Here is a 19,546-nt window from a genome sequence, read left to right as displayed (position 1 = left end):
CATGAGGCCAGGGAGGAGCTGATGGGGGTGATTCTGGAAGGAGAAGCAAGTCAAGGCAGGTTCTGGGTGTGGCAGCCCAGGGAAGGCTGCAGTGGTCTTCTTGCAGTGACTGGCTTCTACCCCTCCCTCAGTGCCTCAGCCTGGAGGGCAGGGGACCCCGGTGTCCCTGTTGTCGCTACTGAACAGGCCATCAACTGCTCCCATAATTAGAGCCCCAACCGCCCTCTCCCCTCGGGACCACACAGCGCAGGGTTCTGTGTGAAACCTCTGGGTCTGTGAATCCTACCAGGCTTCCTGCAAATCTAGCTGTGAGTCCCCTGCCTGGTCGTCATGCCCTCCCCCCACCACCCACACACAGAGAAAGCTCTGTGCTTTCTCTCCTCCACACACCATCTCCCATGCAGCAACCCTGTCCTCTCACCCCTATTCTTTTCCTGACAAACTCCCTCAGGTCTTCATTCATTTCACTCCACACACAGACATAAATGAAATCATTCCCCTACCAACCTTGTCCTGCTCACAAGGACAGGAACTTCTTTACCCACCAGGAACATGGGACCCTCAAAGACTGAGGTCACAAGTCAGTCATTTTTTTTTAAATCACCCTCCAATCTGAAGCCATGGGATGTAGCAGGAGCAGATGTCCAGGAAGGTCCTTCTGTGTTTTCTCTCCCCTATTAATACCCTCAGTTCTAAAACGGTATGTGGATGGGGTGGGGGGTATAGCTCAGTGATAGAGCATGTGCTTGGCATGCACAAGGTCCTGGGTTCAATCCCCAGTACATCTGCTAAGGGAAAAATTAAAGGGGTCTGTGACATTCTAATTTCCTTGTGTTTTCACACACCCTGGCATCTGGATTGCTTCTCATCTTTCCTTGGCAAGTCCCATTTCTTGGATCACGGAAAGTTAGCTGGGAGTCCTTGGGCTTCTGGTGTCCTCTAGCATGTAGCTAGGGTGAGGTTTGCATTGTGCTGCTCCCCCTGATACTGAACTCTCATGAATAGCTCCTTTCTCTGTAATTGGAAAGGAGGCAGAGGGTAGAATCAACCCAAGGGACAGTCTTATTCAGGTGTTGTCCAGAAGGAGCAGTAGCAGCAATCTAAGGAATCTACCCAGGCAAGGGAGAGCCTTCCCTTCCTAAAGTGAACAGAATGGAGCCCTTGAAATACCCATATCCCATTTTTGCCCCACCCCTGTCCCCATCATCAGAGTTCTCAAGATGCATTAGGGAAGAAAGCATTGTTAACTAGTGGGGCAGATTTGACTCTGTGACATAGGAGACAGATCAGTTGTGATAAGGGACTCTGGGAGATAGTCAACTTATTTCAGCTTCCATTTTCCTCATCTGTAAATGAGGTTCATAAAAACTCCACTTCACAGTACGACCCCCCATTTATAGCTTCTATATTTAGTTTTCTTATTATTTTCCTTCTGTACTCCTAAAAGTATTATCACACACAGAGACATTAAACTTGATGCTTACATATATTAATTGACATAGAAATCCACAACATATATTATTTGGTGAAAATATACACAGTATAGAACAGCACTTATATTTGATCACTTTTATCTATACATATATCTTTCTGGGTACACAAGAAGAGGGAAATATTTAGGACATTCATCCAAGGACTGACTGGTTATACAAGGGTGGACAGTTTCAGGTAATGCATACTTTAGTTTTTGTTTTTTCCTTCACTTTTTGAAGGTTTAACAATGAGTTATACTCCTTACATAAAAAGAATAAAGTCATCAAGGAAATAGACATAGACACATCAAGAGAATAGACACTTAGGCAGATGGAGGAGGGAGCAGGGATAGAGGTCAGGCCATTCTTTCCACTTTGCTGGTATACATAACCTCTTCTCCAAAGAAAGCCACTTTGTGGATAAATTCATGCAAAGCCTCCCCCACCACCCCACCACCACTGTTTTCCCTATCACCAGTCTCTGAATACAGTTATGGGTTTACTTAGGGCTGGTCTAGCACCTTACTTTGGCTCAGAGAGGTCATTGTGTCTGCCAGGAACCTTTTTTTAACCTCTCCTCTTCAGTATGGGTCAGCTCCTGCAGGGTAATGATTAGATTCTCAAACCCCTGGGCCCTGCTGCTCTCATCACAAGTTTCCTTTGAATGGCCCTCTTCACCACAATATGAACAGTGGATTGTATATTTTCTCTTTCTGGCTCTCCGTATATCCCCAGGACTATCATTCTTATACCCAGAACCACCACTGATAGGAGACTGAGCCCGGGAACTGTTTGGGGAATCAATGACCAGTACGTGATTCTGAGGTCTGGCCCTGACTCTGAGGGGAGGGTGGCCAATGGATGTCAGTGGAGGGTTCTGAGAGTCCACCAGGATCACATCCTCATCTGAGTCATTGAGGGTATCATCTATCTCTATCACGTTGCAATCAGCACTGCTGATGGCTACTGGCGGGGGGTCCTGAAATGCTACAGGGCTTGCTGTCCTCCCCATGATTAGCTCAGATCTTTTGGGCCGCTTCCGTTTCATAAAAGTGTCATCCCAATCCTCTTCCTCTCTTATCATCTTGATTAACTCTAGGAAATTGGGAAGATGCTCTGGATCATCTGCATACATCCTGAGAAAATTCTTTAGCCTAAAGCGCAGGTCCCCATTCAGTTCAGCCCCTAAAAGAAGCTGGTGCAGGCGAGTCTGGTTTGCATATTTCTGAGCTATGATCCCTGCCTGAATAGCATTCTGGAGCTGCATCTCTAAACGGATCACATAAAGAGAGGCTTTCTCCCCTTGTGCCTGCAAAGTGTTAAAAAATTTCCCATGGGCAGTGACACTGCTTTCAGATTCCCCAAACACCAATTTCATGGCGCGCAAGAAATCTGCCACACTTAGGTTGGGGTTCGCAGCCTGCAGCAAACGCATGACCTCTCGCGCGGGGCCCCTCAGAGTTTTCAGCAAGCGCTTGAGCTTTTCCTTCTCAGACATATTCCAATCTGGCAGGATCCCATTGACTTGGATCAGCCAGTTTTCAAAGGTGTCTTCCCCTTGGGCTGGCACCACCCTTCCGGAGAAAAACTTCACGTTTCTTTCGGCCATATTGACCCTTAAAGGACCAAGACTCCTCCCCAGGGACCTCAACATGGATTGGGCCCAAGGTGGCAAGGATGTGTTCTGCCACCGGCTATTAACCACACGTGCAATGATGCTAGCCATGACAGACGATGATGATCGTCTATCTGAATATAACAAAATGCTCAGGCTTTTTAGAAAAGTCTAATCTGCAGGCGAAACCCCCAAAGCAACGTTCCCGAGCTCTGCCTTTCTTGTATCTCAATAGGAACTGCAAAGAAAAGAAAAGAATAAGTCAGTAAGATAGTAGACTGCAGGGAAGCAGTCTGCGGTCGTTTTCTTTATCTTCCCGAACACCCGGCAGTACACTTTCCATTTGCCCACTGCAGGAAACTGGAATTGAAAATACCTTACAGGAAACTGGCAATTATAACCTTCAGGAGCTAGTGGGTGTCCCATGCAAGCAGGGAGCTTGTCGGAGCTACAACCATTCCCTCCCACCTGTTACTTAGGTGGCAACTGTTAGAATTCTAGGTGAAATTGTCAGTGTGTGGAGCCGATATTGAGCTTTCAAAATAGACTGCAACGGTCTAAGTCTCACAAATTTGTGGTAGTAAATAAGATCTCCATTAAACTCATGATCTCAGGTCTCAACCACACCCCCTTCTCAAAGCTTCCGCCGTTATTTCTCAGATTCTTATATGAGTTTGGAAATAAGTGCGCGCCTTTATTTCCCGTTCAGCCTCCGCAACAGGTGCTTCGGTGAGAGAGCTCGCTCCGGGGCTAAGTCGACCTGTCCACGCGGGTTGCAGATCCCGGTCCTCAGGGCCATCGCGGAGGGCAGGGCATGGAAGGGAAGGGTCAGAAGCAGTCTCATCCTTCATCCCGCTCCCTCACCCTCTCCTCCGCCGTAGCCAGACGGAAAATTCCTCTCCCACGTTGTGAATACAAGCTAAAGCGACGCCCCCGTTACATCCCCCGCCCTCAGCCCGGGAAATCGTTGGCCTACCAGCTCCGCAATCAGCCGTACGGAATTCAAGTTCAAATTCGGTTTTGATGACCTGCCGTGGAGAAAGGGAATGGGAGTTGGACACGTAGACCCACATATTCCTCACCAGGAAGAGACCAGGAGATGCAAAGGGGGTTCAAGGCAGACAGATTGCGATTCTACCCCACCACCAGCCCCTTGCCACCACCATCCCTGAAACGTCCCCCTCTCAATCCAGGCAAATCCTACCCTTTAGGCAGCATCCCATGGAACCCCACCTCCTCCCTCAGCTCAGCGGGGCCAACAAGAGTGCTCCGTTCCCTGCCTCTCAGTTCTCGATTCCCCAAGTGGGGAGCCACCCAGTCCTGGTGGGACTTCCTCCTCCTCTCTCCACGCCAGGCAATCGCTCCCCCTTTCTTTACCTGTGCTCCGCTGGTGGACAGCGGATGCTCTGGCGTGGACAGCTGTGGATGCCGCCTCGCCGCCTCAGAGGCTCTGTAGGGAGAAAGGATGACGCCTCCTAGGCCGCTAAGAGACCCGGAGCAGCCAGACCGAGCTGCTTCGAAGCATTGCCCAGTAAGGGACAGCGGAGTCGAGGCAGCCCGGTTCCCACGGCAGCAGCGGCCGCCCCCGCCCACCCGCTGGGCCCTCCCAGCAGCCGCCGCTTCTTTTAGCCTCTGCCCATTGAGACAAAAGAGCATGATGAGCGGGGCGGCACGGCCAATCAGCGGAGCGCGGGGGCGGCCTCCCCGCGCAGCCTCCGGCCCGAGGCCATTGCTAGCAAAAAGGGGGGAGCCGGCCTGCGGGGGCTGCGGCACACGAGCGCGGGAGCCGGTGCGGTGTCAAGTGCAGCTCGGACTCACGGACCGGGCCGATTTGCATTTCACCCGTGAGTTTGCTGCTTCCCCCTTGCTTTCTTTCTTCCTCTCCCCTTCCACCTCTGCTGTCCTCCGCGCTTTGAGACCGGATGCCTTAAACACGAGGTGGGACAGAAATCAAGTGAACAATAAGAGTTCCTTACCTTTGTATAGGGGGAAGGGGGGAAAAGATTTACTGAGCGCTCTCTCCGTGCAAATGCATTTGCGCGGACATCTCATTTATTCTCAGAAGCCTTGTGAAGGAGGGAGCAGTATGCCCATTTAACAGAGAGGGGACTTAAGCACTCAGTCACTCTGGTTAGGAAGTGCAGAGCTAAGAGCTCACACCCAAGTCGATATGTCTGATTTCAAGGGCTGCCCCTTGTAAACACTCTTCTCTCCTCTCAGACTGAGGGTTAGTGGAGAAAAGCCAAAGCCAAAGGGGAGATGGGAAGGTCCATTTGGAACTACATAGAATTAGTGAGCAAGGAATATTATCTCCATTTTACAAATGAGTAAACAGACACAGAGAGGTTAGGCATCTTGCGCGATATCATACAGCAAATAAGTATCAGTATCCGATTTTACACCTAAGTCAGTTGTTCTCCAAAGGCCAACTATTTATCCTCCTGAGTTGCCTAGAGGGCATTTTTCACATGGGCGGTCCCGAACCATTTCAACAGCTTCTTGGTGTCTTGGAAGTGCTGAGGGAGAGGTGGGGAGACAGTGGGGAGAGGGGAGGGGGAAGAGGTAGGCAACTTTTATGGTACCCATTGTACAAAAGAGGAAACTGAGATTCTTTTCTTTATCTTTTTTTTTTACATTACAACAAGCTGTCTGCCTTTTTAAAAAAAAAACATTTTTACAGCTTATGACCCCAAAGGAGACAAGGCTCAGAGAGATAAAATGAGTTGCCTAAAATTACAAGGTGAAGCCAAAATTTGGACCAAGTCTCTCTGACACCAGAATCTATGCTATTAACCAAAGTATGGGTACAAGGCTGGCTGCCTCAGAATCATTTTCAAGAGCTTGTTAGAGATGCAAATTCCTGAGCCCCACCTCTGGGGGGGGGGTTGGATTTACTAGGACTGGGCGTGGGGAGTGTGATTGATAGTTTTCACCAGTGCTGTAGTTAATTTTGAGGTGTAGAGAAGTTTGTGAACCACTTCTGAAAACACATCATGCTGAGGGCAGTAAGTCAATTGGTCTGTGGCCTACGTAACTGCCCACAAGGTATCTGTCGTGAGATTTAACTCCAAGACCTAGGGTCTTTCCTGAAATTGTTTGCAAAGATTAGAATTTGAACTCTTTATTTTTTGGAGTTCATAGCTTTGTAAATTTTCAGATGAGTCCAGAAATAGTTAAGGACCACCTCCCTACAATCTTTCTTCCTAACGTTTTTCTCTTTCAACTTGTGCTTGAGGAAGAAGTGTGAGAAACGAAACACAATTTGATCTAACCCCCGAACGACAGCCCTCAGCCGCTGGTATAGATAGCTCTTTCATTTCCTGGCTTGAGGACACGTTGCTAGGTTGCCCTTCTGTGAGCTCTTGAGGGGACCTCTTAAATGCTGAATTTGGCATCACTGGCCTCAGAGAAGGAGCAACTCCATGGAAACGGCATGTAGGGCTGTCCAGAGTGAATGGACCGTGAAGCCAGTGGCAGAGAAATCTGCACCATTTTCCATGATTTCTGGTTCTTGAAGAGCAGATCTTACTTCCCTTACATAGATTGTGGTTGGGAGGCCCCCTGCAGGGCTGGTTCTTCACTCCTGATGCTTGGAAGCAAATGAACACTGTGCCCTTTGACAGCTGTTGGGAGGTCTTCAACCTGCCAAGGTACTTCACCTGCTCCTTTCTGCCTTCTTTTTGACTTACCTCAATACCTAGAGTACCCTGGAGTAAACAATTCAAATTTGGAGATGAAGCACCTTCCATCTGAGGCCTGAGGGCTTTTTTGTGGATGGAACCACAGGGGGATTGGAGGGTGGAGGAAATAGAGAAGAAGGCTCGCCTCACACAGTCAGGGGTGATGCTGGCAGTAGCACTTGGGTTTCCTTCAGATTCTTGCTCCTGCTCCCCAACATCGTGACATCTGACCCTGGGTCTCTTGCAGACTCTCGTTCTGTGTTTAAATGGGCTGCATTGCCAAAGTAGGTGATCTGCAGTTGGACCTGGTGGGGTTGGGATCAGCCAGGACAAAGAATAGATCTTAGAGCTCTGACAAAAAAATGTGAAAAGAAACAGATTGGGTGCATGAGCCTGGATTGGGCCCTTAGAACAAAGTCAGGATCTCTTTTGCAAGGCTGGGAGGAGGGTATACTAAGCTGACTTCAGTTAGATATAGAGCATCTGTGATCTCTGGCCTCATGTATGGAAGTGTGTTCCAATTCATGGCTGTAATGTGAGCACATTTTCCAATTTCAACAAAAAAATCTTAAAAGCCTGAAGGTTAGGGAGATAAAGCTTTTAGTTGAAACAATAATAGCTGCCCTTCACTACCTGCCTCCTCTGTGCCAGGAACTTGCTGTTGATTATCTCATTTAAGGTTCTCAGCAACGCCACTGATACAGACATTGTTATCCCATTTTGCAGTTAGGACAACTGAGTTTCAGGGAGGTTAGGTAACTTGTATAAGGCCAAACTCCTTGTAAGTGGAGGCACTGGGACTCCAGCCCAAGGCTGGCAGACTCCAAGGCCCATCTTCTCTGTTGTCTTCCAGATAAGCAATTTAAAATGCACTCTTCAGTTGACCCAGTACATTAGACTGATTTCAGCCTTTAGAAGAATGTGGTGGTAATCTTATCTATATTCCAGGGATCTTTCTCTTTTTTTTTTAATGAGACGATTAATATAACTTACGGAGCAACTTGTGTACCAGGTACCACACTAAGCATTTTATGTACTTCATCTCATGCAACTTTCATGACAATCATTTTGCAGGCAAGGATACTGAGGCTCAGAATGTTGAAGAGACTTGGCCAAGATCATAAAGCTAGGAAGTGGCATGGTGAACTCCAAACCCAGGGCTGTCTGATTCCAGAGCCTGTATCTTTATGCTATAATGCGCTGTACTGGGAAAAATAAACAGGGCCCTCTTTCTGATTCGGCTAGTCTCTGTCAGCCAACAGCTCTGTCTCCTTCCCATGGCCTGTGTCCAGAGCCGGGTACCACTCAGGCTTTTAGGCATCTGTGCCTTAGGCATCTTCCTCAGTCCAGAACTCTTGCCCTGACACCTCCACCTAACAGAAGCCTGCTCATTGGTAAAGGATAGTCAGATGTCCCTCCTCAGAAAAAATTTTTGGCCACTCCCTATCCCAGGTGGAATAAATTGCTCTTGTCTTTCTGCTCTGACCTGGATTAGAGTACCCTTTATCCTACCTTCCAGTAGAGTTTAGCTCATGATTGACCTGTCTCCTCCACTAGATTCCCGGACCCTTGTGGGCAGGTACCAAGTCTGTTCATCTCTAGCTCCGCAGTGACTTACACATAGTGATTTCGTAGATCAATACGTGTTTGTGAGCTGATCAAAGGACTGGCTGAGGGATGCCTAGAATGAATGGATAAATAGGGGGCTAGATACTGATGTGGTCACACAGGTTGTCCATCTAGACTAGACTGATCAGGGGAGTCTGGAATCCCCTGGGCTCACTTTACTAGGCTGTAAACATAGGAGACCTATCATAGGGTCCAGGCGATAAGTGCCAAAGGCCAACTCCAGGCTCATTCTGTGGTCTCTACTTTGGAATTCACCTTTAAGAGGCCAGTCTGTCCAGGATTGTGTATATAACACCTTTGCATTCACAGGAGAAGGGTCTTCCTTGCCTCCCACGTGAACATAGGATTTGTCCCACCAAACCACTTCCCTCTGGTTCTAAGAGAGTCCTGCAGGAGCGTATGCTCTGTGGAGACAGATGGTGAGGTCAGGAAGTGTCTTTAAAAAAAAATACTGGTTGGGGAGGAGGGTATAGCTCAAGTGGTAGAGTGCATGCTTAGCATACACAAGGTCCTGGGTTCAGTCCCCAGGATCCCCTCTAAAAATAAATAAATAAGTCTCTGTTAAAAAAAATGCTGTTTATTGAGGCCACCATGCTGTGGATGGTGAACCACTTTATCTCATTTTATTTTGTGATCTTTGCAACAACCTTCTGAGGGAGGTCTGTTGTCCCTATTTTGTAGCTGAAGAAACCGAGACCAAGTGAAACATCTTGCCTAAGGTCACAAAACTAAGCAAGTGGTGGAGGCAGGACCCAGGATTAGGTCTGTCTGTCCCCAAAGCCTGGCATCTTAACAGAAAAATACATGGGAGAAAAGTAGACTCCCCTCCCCCAGAAAACTGGAAGAATTAGATTTATAAAATGATGAATTCCATATTTAAGGTAAAATGTTTCTAAATTATTGTTCACTTTTAATCCCGGGAAATCATGGGCAAAAACGGCAGAAGGAATCAGGGATGGAAATGGACAATTCCTCTATCAGATACTGCTCCGAATTCCCCCTGGTCAGCCCCCTGTCACATGCACAGCGTGAGGATGCTTAGAGAGCATTCATCCCGGTCTGCTCATTTTACAACTGAGATGCATGAAGCTCCAAGGTGTCAATGTCTTTCTAACGGTCACACAAGAAACTGATAATAGAATGGACACCTAGAATTCTGATCTGCCAAATTCTAGCCTGGTTTTCTTTCTGCTAAGTCAGCCTCCCTTATGCAGTCAGTCAACACACGTTTATAGGTTACTCAGGAAAATGTGGGGAGGAAGTGGAACGTTACTATACTCTGAATTAGAAGAGGGGACAAATGTTTCCCTCACCACTCATCCTTATGCAGGTGCAAGTAAAACTTGGGGAAGAAATCTTTGGTAGGAGAGCTGGGTAATGTTGGGAGCCCCTGTGGCATTGGGGGCCTGAGTGGAGCTACCTCCTCCCTGGGGGTCTGTGACTCCTGTGACTCTGGAGAGATAGAGGTGGCTGCCAGGGGCCAGAAAGTGCCCCAGAGGAATACCAGGAGTGGGCCTCACGAGCCTTTGCTCCTATAAGGCTGTAAGGTCTGACTGTGAAGTCACGGATGGAGCAGGAGCATGAGGCCAGGGAGGAGCTGATGGGGGTGATTCTGGAAGGAGAAGCAAGTCAAGGCAGGTTCTGGGTGTGGCAGCCCAGGGAAGGCTGCAGTGGTCTTCTTGCAGTGACTGGCTTCTACCCCTCCCTCAGTGCCTCAGCCTGGAGGGCAGGGGACCCCGGTGTCCCTGTTGTCGCTACTGAACAGGCCATCAACTGCTCCCATAATTAGAGCCCCAACCGCCCTCTCCCCTCGGGACCACACAGCGCAGGGTTCTGTGTGAAACCTCTGGGTCTGTGAATCCTACCAGGCTTCCTGCAAATCTAGCTGTGAGTCCCCTGCCTGGTCGTCATGCCCTCTCCCCCCAACCCACACACAGAGAAAGCTCTGTGCTTTCTCTCCTCCACACACCATCTCCCATGCAGCACACCCTGTCCTCTCACCCCTATTCGCTTCCTGACAAACTCCCTCAGGTTCTCAGATCTGCAATGAGCATTCATTTCTTCTTGACCCCAAATTTCCTTCCTGTTCCCTGGCTCCCCAATCATCTCTCATACTACTCCGTCTGCTCCCAGACCATTCTGGGGTGGGAGAATTTGGAGTCCTTGCACTGTCTCTTCCCTCTAGTATAGTGGTTGTGAACCAGGAACGATTATACCCTCCTCCCAGGAGACATATGGCAATGTCTATAGCTATTTTTGTTTGTCATAGCTGGGTAGGTCACAGTTTGTGCTGCTGGTTTTGAGCGAGTAGAGGCTAGGGTTCTGCTAAACATTGTATGATGCACAGAGCAGGAACCTCTGGCAAAGAATTATCTGGCCCAGAATTTCAATAGTATGTAGACTGAGAACCCCAGCTCTGTTATATAGCTACAGGTCTACAAGGTTAAGCTTGGAAACTGCCAGGTACGGAGCCTTTTGGTGCTAAACTTCCAGGAACAGCTACTCCTTCTGTTCCTCAATTAGGAGAGGGGGGCGGGGTGTTGCCATGAAACAGCTACAACATCGTCAGGAATCTACAAAAAGAGAGGCGAAGAGATTCCCCACTCCCTAAATTTACTACCAACTTTTAGAGAAAAGTACTGGACTATAACTGTTGAATGCCGTACTGTGTCTACAGGAGAGTGCCACTTTTCAGAAAGGGAATAGCAGCTTATTATTTCAGCAGTTCATCAAATGCAAAATTTCATGTAGTGAAGACTGAATACAGTAAGATTTTGGAGCCCTCCTTCCCCAATTTGATTTTTTTCAATCTTCAACCTTCTTTGAATATTAGAATATTTGAGGGGTCAGAAAAACACTGAAGAGGTGGCTCTGTGCAGAAAAACTAACTGCCTTTGTTTTTATTTTTTATTTTTCTTTTTTTTTTCCTTGGTGGGGGGTAATTTGGTTTATTGGTTTAGTTATTTATTTTTACGAAGGTACTGGGGATTGAACCCAGGACCTCGTGCATGCTAAGCACGTGCTCTACCACTGAGCTATACCCTCCCTTCTTGTTTTTATTTTTTAAATTGAAGTATATTTGATTTACAGTGTTTCAGGTACACAACAAAGTGACTCAGCTATATATACATATATATATGTGTTCGTGTGTGCATGTATATTCTTTTTCAGATTCTTTTCCACTATAGGTTATTACAAGATATCGGACATATAGTTCCCTGTGCTGTACAAGAGGTCCCTGCTGTTTATCTGTTTTATATATAGTAGTGTCTATCTCGTAATCTCAAATTCCTAATTTATCCCTCCCCCCTTCCCCTTTGGTAACCATAAGTTTGTTTTCTGTGTCGATGAGCTCACTGCCTTTGTTAATTAAAGTTTGATGAATTCTTTCTTAAGAGCGTGCCTGTTTCTCAGAAACTGGCCCTAAGAGTTGCTTGTTTCCTTAGAACTGAGTTTCTTGGGACTCTGCTTCTAAACTGAGCAATGAAAATGCTCACCAACAGATTTGATTGATCAGTCTAACCTCTTTTTTCCACTCTTGCCAGTTTCTTCCCTCTGCACCCAGGTGTCTTCAGCATGGGGGAACAGAACCACTCTCCCGGGAAGGAACTTCAGCACTGGACACGAGCAGAAGCTCCAGGAAAGAAAAGCTGGCCCTCCCAGGCCTATGCCCTCGGGGCTGTTTCCAACTTTATGTCTACTTTTCTGACCTTTCCTATCTATAAGGTTGTGTTCCGGCAACAGATCCATGCTGTGGCGGTGTCGGAGGCTGTGCGACAGCTTTGGCATGAAGGCCCTCAATACTTCTACCGGGGAATCTACCCGCCTCTTCTCTCCAAGACGTTGCAAGGGACTCTGCTGTTTGGGACTTACGATAGCCTGCTCTGCTCTCTCTCCCCTGTTGGGCCACACTCCCTGGGACACCGCTGGGCTGCAGGGCTCATGTCTGGGGTGGTGGAGGCTGTGGCCCTCAGCCCCTTTGAGAGGGTGCAAAATGTGCTTCAGGATGGTCGCAAGCAAGCTCGCTTTCCCAGCACCTTCAGCATTCTCAAGGAATTCCACTCTTACGGGCTCTGGGGGCGGCTGTCGCTGGGTTACTATCGAGGTTTCTGGCCTGTCCTTCTCAGGAACAGCCTGGGGAGTGCTCTGTATTTCTCCTTTAAGGACCCCATCCAGGAGGGCTTGGCAAAGCAAGGCCTGCCCCATTGGGTGCCTGCCTTGGTGTCTGGGAGTATCAATGGAACAATCACCTGCCTGGTTCTGTATCCTCTAATCGTGCTAGTTGCCAATATGCAGTCCCATATTGGCTGGCAGAGCATGCCAAGTCTGTGGGCCTCTGTCCAGGACGTGTGGGACACTCGGGGCCGAAAGCTGTTCCTGATCTACCGTGGGGGTTCCCTGGTCATCCTAAGGTCCAGCGTGACATGGGGCCTCACCACTGCTATCCATGACTTCCTGCTGAGGAGGTTTCATTCCAGGAAAGAGCTGCAAGACTGACTAGCTGCAGGAAGTGTGGCCTTGGCAATTTTGTTATTCTAAGCCTTCTTGGGTTGGTTTAAATAGCTTACTTCTTTGGCTTGGTCACCTAATACAGCTATTCCTTAACATCTTTGAACTGTCAGTGCACTGGAGAAGTTCCCAACTACCAGCCTGTTGGACAAAGACAAAGCCCAACACGGTTCCTTGGTTAGAAAGAGAAATTTACCCCAGTCTATCCACAGCTGCAATGGCCTCAGACCCAGGAAACCTTTAAGTAACTCAGAACCCAGATGGAATGTCATTTCTTTAAGGAATTCCTTGACAATAAGAGGAAACTCTAAAAGATGCCTTTAATTAGGCACTGTGAGTTCTGGGGCCCCTCCAGTTGGCCTCCGGACCAAACTGGATGGAGGACCAGGAATTCCAATTTCAGAGAACTAAGCTTGACTCGTAGGACTGGGATTTCATAGACTTTCTCAGATGGCTGCATTTTCACGACATTGTTCCCTGCTCTTACCACCACCACTCCCACTTCTCAAGGCTGTGGGTTGAGAAGTTTCGGGATAGCAGTTGTGGCTGGAAATCCTAAATTAGACTTGCCTCAACTGATCAGGTGCCACAAGAACTTGTGGGGCTGGAGGTGGGAGTGGGAAGAAGTGTGGTCCCTGGATGGATAGAAAGAATAGACTTTGAAAGAAGAGGTTTAGTTGCATGCAGCATAGAAAATTCTGTAGATTGCTTGGTGTTAAATGCTGGGATGTTTTTGATAGCAAGGCAATAATAACATTGCCTAGAAACATTTGAGTTTCCCTAAGAAATCTGAAACTCGAATGAGTATCTCTTCATAAATAATTTCATATTTTCTTGTTGGGGATAAATATGGTTACTAGGATGCAAATGAAAGATCTGAAATCTTAGCCTGTCATTCAGAGCCATTTAAAATATGGTCCCCATCAAACTTGTAGCATTTTACCACACCACTCCCACTTACATGGATCCCATAGAGCAGCCAAACTGGACTATTAGTTCTCTCCCCAAGCATGCCACTAACTTTTTCATGGCCATGCTTTTTTGACCCACACTATTTTTTCCACCTGCAGTACCCATTCTCCACATGCCAGTCTGCAAAATCCTTCCAGTTCCTCAAAGTCCAGCTCAGATGCCACCTTCTCTAAGGAGCGTCTCCTGATGGCCCCCAACTGAATGTGATGTTAGTGTCTTGTGATGATGCCCATCGCCATTAACCCCTCATACATGGCACTGATTCCATTATGTCATTGATCTCATGTGATCCTGTGTTCTTGATGTTCTTCAATACCTCCTACTAGACTGTAAAACTCCTTGAAAGCAGGGATTCTTCTACGCAGTTTTAAATCTCCCATGGTGCCTAGGTGCTCAATAATGTTGGCTGAATTACTGAATTGATTATCAAGCTGTGATATGGTCTTTATCCTCAGGGTGCTGTCCCTTGTACATGAAGATAATGTTATTGATTCACTGTCATCAAGACACCTGCCTTTGGGGTGTCCTTTTTGTTTTATTAGTGAGTTTACTTTTGTGTGCTAATGATAATGATGCTGATGATAATAACAACAATAATTAAACAATGACTTTCAACTGACACATCTGATGAGTTTGTGTTATTGAGGTTTATTGTTAGCAACACTGGAACTGGAACTGAAATTTCACAGAGACACACTGCCCAACTCTCTGATTTGTTTCAACTCTGGAATTTTGAGGATTTCCAAGGTGGCATATGTTGCAGTTTTGCCTTTATGGATGATATCATGCAATGACCTCCGCTTGTACCTCCTTACCAAATCAAAATTGTCATTTATATATCTTAGCAGTGAGAATTCCTCACTGAATAGCACAGCAATTGAAGACATAGCTCTAGGTGATTTGAGATCAGAAAGCCTTTGCCAACAAGATCAAGAGAAAATGACTGGTCCAGAACAGCTGCAGATGAGCACCCACGTGCAGACCTGGACAGGATGGGACAGACAGTACTCTGCTTGGGGATTCAAGGATGGGGAGCAATAAATCCACATAAGGGAAGAAAAAAATTAAAGAACAGCTAGTTATATTTCAAGGCCAGCTCTCAGAATGAAGGAACTATTTACAAAAAATCATTACTCAGCTAATGGCTTTGGTTTTTAAGCTGGAAAGAAGGGGATAAACTTGAAATCAATAAAATGAGGTAATAAATACCTCTGTTTAAAATTTATAAAATGTAAAATTTAACACTAAAATCAGTTGTTATAAAAGTTGAAGAAAAAGAATAAAAATCCCTGTATAAGCCCTGTGTAATTTTGTCTAAATATAAACTACATCAGCTTTCTAAAGCTCAAGGTGAAATAATAAATAAGTAATGTATTATGACTATTACTATAATTACATGGTTTATTAAGACTTTCGCTTTCAACATTTATTTTTGAACATTAGATAGCATTATAATGTAACTACATGTTTCGAATAACTGCATATAGTATAGTATATTGAAGTTAATAAAATAATGTTATACAGGAGACAAAAAGCTTGATTTAAAAAGTGAAATTTTCCTAAAAGAATAATGTAAAAAATACTGTATTTCTCTATTCTGTTCACTCTCCAGTGTTCTCTCTGTTTCTTTCATACTATCTTCCTTTTCCTCAAATCTTCAACACTCCTCCCCCATCCTCAATCGCAGTTGGAGACCTTACCTTCTATTTCTCTAGGAACAGAGAAGTATTCAGAAGAGAACTGACAGTTAAAAGAATATTTATAAAGCTATCGCCCATATAATGACCATCCAAGACCAGAAATGGGACACCTTGATGCCCCTCACACCCTACTCCTTCTGCACCCCAGGGCCCCCACTGATGACATTCCTCCACCCATCCACCCATCCCAGAGGTAACCCCAATCCTGACTATTATGATATCATTTCTTTACCATTCGTTATAGGTTTATCTTCCATACAGACATCCCTAAACAACACAGTTTTGTTTTACAAATATTTGAACTTTATACACTTTATGTACTTGCAGTTGTGACTGTCTTCTTTCCCTTCACATTATTTGTGAGATTCATCCACGTTTTTGCAGGTAGTTGTAGTTATTTTGTTTTTCTAAATTGTGATAAATTTACTTCAAAAAAGTGTTTTCTGGAGAAGTTTCAGGTTCACAGCAAATTTGAGAGGAAGTTATGGAGAGTTCCCATATATCCCCTGTTCCCACACGTACATAGCCTCCCCCATTATCAACATCCCCCACCAGAGTGGTACATTTGCTACGATTGCTGAAATTATATTGCTACATCATTGTCACCCAAAGTCTGTAGTTTACCTTAGGGTTCACTCTTAGTGTTGTATATTCTATGGGCTTGGACAAATGTATAAGGACATGTTTCCACCATTATAGTATCATACAGAGTAATTTCACTGCCCTTCAAATCCTCTGTGCTCTGCCTAGTCATCCCCCTGCCCCACCTCTGGCAACCATTTATCTTTTACCATCTTCATAGTTTTGCCTTTTCCAGAATGTCATGCAGTATGTAGTCTTTCCAGATCAGCTTTTTTCACTTAGTAATGTGCATATAAGGTTGTTCCATGTCTTTCTGTGGCTTGAAAGCTCATTTCTTTTTAGTGCTGAATAATATTCCATCATCAGGATTTATCACAGTTTATTTATACCTTCACCTACTGAAGGACATCTGGGTTGCTTCCAAGTTTTGGTAGTTATGAATAAAGCTGTTATAAACCTCTGTCTGTAGGTTTTTGTGCAGACATGTTTTTAACTCCTTTGGGTAAGTACCAAGGAACACAATTGCTGGACCATATAGAAAGCATACAGTTTAGTTTTGTAAGAAACTGTGAAACTGCCTTCCAAAGTGGCTGTACAATTTGGCATTCCCGCCAGCGATGAATGAGAGTTCCTGCTGCTCGACATCCTTGTCAGCATTTGATGTTAGTGTTCCAAATTTTGGGCATTCTAATAGCTGTATTAGAGGTATCTCACTGCTGTTTGGTTATTTCCCTTTTATTTTTGTATGCACTGTTGTATGAATATACCACAAATTATCCATGATAACTTTGAGGGCATTCTGATTTTTTCCCATTTTTGACTGTTACAAAACAGGGTTACCATGAATCATAAAACAGGGCTCCCATGAATATTCTTGGTAGTGTGTATAAATACAGATACCTCTAGGATATTTACCTAAGAGTAGAATGGCTTGTTTATAGGGTATGGGCATCTTCAACGTTACTAGATGATGCCTAATTTTTTTCTTTAAATTTCTTTTGGGGGGGTGGTAATTAGGTCTATTTATTTATTTTCAGAGGAGGTACCAGGGATTGAACCCAGGACCTCATGCATGCTAAGCATGTGCTCTGCCACTTGAGCTATACCCTCCCCCTAACTTTTTCTAATTACTAACTTTTCCTAATGTTATTTACCAATTTACGCTCTTACTAGGAGTCTGACAGTTTCCATTGCTCCACCTGCTGGCAATATTTGGTATTATCAAACGTCAAAATTTTTGCCAATCTGGTGGGTGTAAAATGGCCTCTCATAATTTGATTTTCCTGATTACTAATGATGTTGAGCATCTTTTCATATGCCTACTGGACATTAAGATTTATTATTTTGTGAAGTATTTATTCAAGATATTTGGCAAGTTTTTTTTCTGTTGGGTAGTGTGCCTTTAAAAAAATAATTTGTAGGTGTTATTTATATAGTTTAAAGTTAGTCCTTTGTTCTTTATATATGTTGCATATATCTTTCTCCAGTTTGTCTCTTATTTATGATCATTTCTTGATGATTTCTTTCAATAAACAGAAGTTCTTAATTATAATATAGTCTAAAGTTACCAATCTTTTCTTCTTTAGGCATAGTGCTCTTCTGTGTCTTTTCAAAGAAATCCTTCCCTACCCAACATCATGAAAATATTCACCTATATTAACATTTAAATTTTCTATAGTTTTTCCTTTTACACTTAAGTCTTTAATATATTTGGAGTTAATTTTTGTGCAGAGTGATAGAATAGATGTCCAATTTCATTTTTCTCCTTACAAATACCCAATTGCCCCATGTCATTTGTTGAAAAAGCTCTCTTTGCCCCACTCATTCACACTGCCAATTCTGTCAAATATCGTGTTCATGTGTTCTTAGGACTATTTGTAGCTTCTCCGTTCTGTTCTACAGGTCTGTTTGTCTAATCTTGTTCCAATATGATATTGCCTTAATTACTATAGCTTTGTAATGAGCCTTGATATCTGATAGGGAAAGTCTTCCCACCTCATTCTGTTCTCATCAGGAGTTTCTTAACTGTTCATATCAATATCTACAAAAATACATGCTGAGATTTTATTTTCTACAAAAATTAATGCTGAGATTTTAATTTTAGCAAAAGTAACTGTTGAACTTTAATGTAAGCAAAAATAATGGTTGAGACTCTAATTTTAATGTTTCTCAAAGTTTCATAATATTTTACATGGAGTATAACATATCTTTTGTTGGATTTTTGTTAGTTGCTGAATTTTTAAAAGTTGTTAACAGTAAAAAGAATTCTCAGGAATGGGATCATAATAGGTTTCTTATAGGTAATGTTTTGTTTTAAGAGAGAATATACATCTGTCTTAAGAAGTCTATTTATATGTGTTTCTCCCTCATATTTTTTTAACATTTTTTATTGATTTATAATCATTTTACAATGTTGTGTCAAATTCCAGTGTTCAGCACAATTTTTCAGTCATACATGGACATATACACAGTCATTGTCACATTTTTTCTCTGTGATTTATCATAACATTTTGTGTATATTTCCCTGTGCTATACAGTGTAATCTTGTTTATCTATTCGTTTCTCCCTCATATTGACATAGTCAATGTAATATATTATATATTGATTAATATACTATTATTGATAAAGATGCCAACAATTCATCAGGCTTTCAAAAAATGAACAGTTCACCTTAAACAAAATACTATGTTAATGGAGAGGAATTGTGGGATGGAGCACAAAAAAGCTCAAAATATCTACATCTAAATGCTTCCTTGACATTTCCACTAAAATATCTTATAGGAATCCCAAAGTTAATATGCATCTTGCTGTTCCAACCATAGAGGACGACTGGGTATTCCCTGAGTGTGCCCTACATTTCTTTTTCTTCTTATTTTTCTCTCTGCATGCAATTCCATTTCTTCCCTCACCAAATGGTACCTATCTCTTATAACACAATTCAAATATCATTTCCTCTATGCAGGCATCCCCAGCTATCCCAGGTAGAATTAGGTTTAACTTCTTTTCCACTCTCCCCTGGTATTTAGTACCCTTGATGTAGCACTTACAATCATAGAAGTCATAGAATCATAATGTTAGACTTGGAAATAATCTTGGTGGCCATGGTCCAACATCCTCATGCTATGGAGGGCCAGAGGAATCTTCCTTCCCTTATGATTATTTGTGTACATATTTTATATCCGTTACCTGCAGGTCACTGTGGGTAGAGGTAGGATCTTATTCATCTTTGTGTTCTCCATGATACCTAATACAATCCATTACACATTGTGGATATACAGGGAGTGTGTTTTGATTGACTTGAGAATTAATACCAGAGGGATGGATAAAACAGAGTTACCACTCATAAGAATTACTATATATTGAATGCATGCTCTGTGCCTGGTACTA

The 19,546-nt window shown here is 44.3% G+C and overlaps 2 protein-coding genes and 1 non-coding gene across 3 annotated transcripts; 1 reads left to right on the top strand and 2 right to left on the bottom strand.

The window, feature by feature from the left end:
- Positions 1-1,467: 1,467 nt before the first annotated feature.
- ZCCHC18 (zinc finger CCHC-type containing 18) lies at positions 1,468-4,632 on the bottom strand. The gene is made up of 3 exons (XM_072956402.1): positions 4,465-4,632; positions 4,064-4,115; positions 1,468-3,325 (listed from the first exon to the last, which is right to left on the bottom strand). The coding sequence occupies exon 3, from the start codon at positions 3,196-3,198 to the stop codon at positions 2,014-2,016; it is 1,185 nt and encodes a 394-aa protein (XP_072812503.1). The 5' UTR covers positions 3,199-3,325; positions 4,064-4,115; positions 4,465-4,632; the 3' UTR covers positions 1,468-2,013.
- Positions 4,633-4,837: 205 nt separating this feature from the next.
- Positions 4,838-14,496, top strand: SLC25A53 (solute carrier family 25 member 53). Its single transcript, XM_006216535.4, has 2 exons — positions 4,838-4,931; positions 11,942-14,496. Exon 2 carries the CDS (start codon positions 11,973-11,975, stop codon positions 12,891-12,893), a length of 921 nt encoding a protein of 306 aa, XP_006216597.1. The 5' UTR covers positions 4,838-4,931; positions 11,942-11,972; the 3' UTR covers positions 12,894-14,496.
- On the bottom strand, positions 11,370-11,441 carry TRNAA-AGC (transfer RNA alanine (anticodon AGC)). The gene has a single exon. It is a non-coding gene; the product is annotated as a tRNA-Ala (tRNA).
- Positions 14,497-19,546: the final 5,050 nt, after the last annotated feature.

This window comes from Vicugna pacos, chromosome X (genome assembly GCF_048564905.1).
Source record: "Vicugna pacos chromosome X, VicPac4, whole genome shotgun sequence".
Classification (NCBI taxonomy): domain Eukaryota; kingdom Metazoa; phylum Chordata; class Mammalia; order Artiodactyla; family Camelidae; genus Vicugna; species Vicugna pacos.
This window is presented reverse-complemented; position numbering and strand designations above follow the sequence as displayed.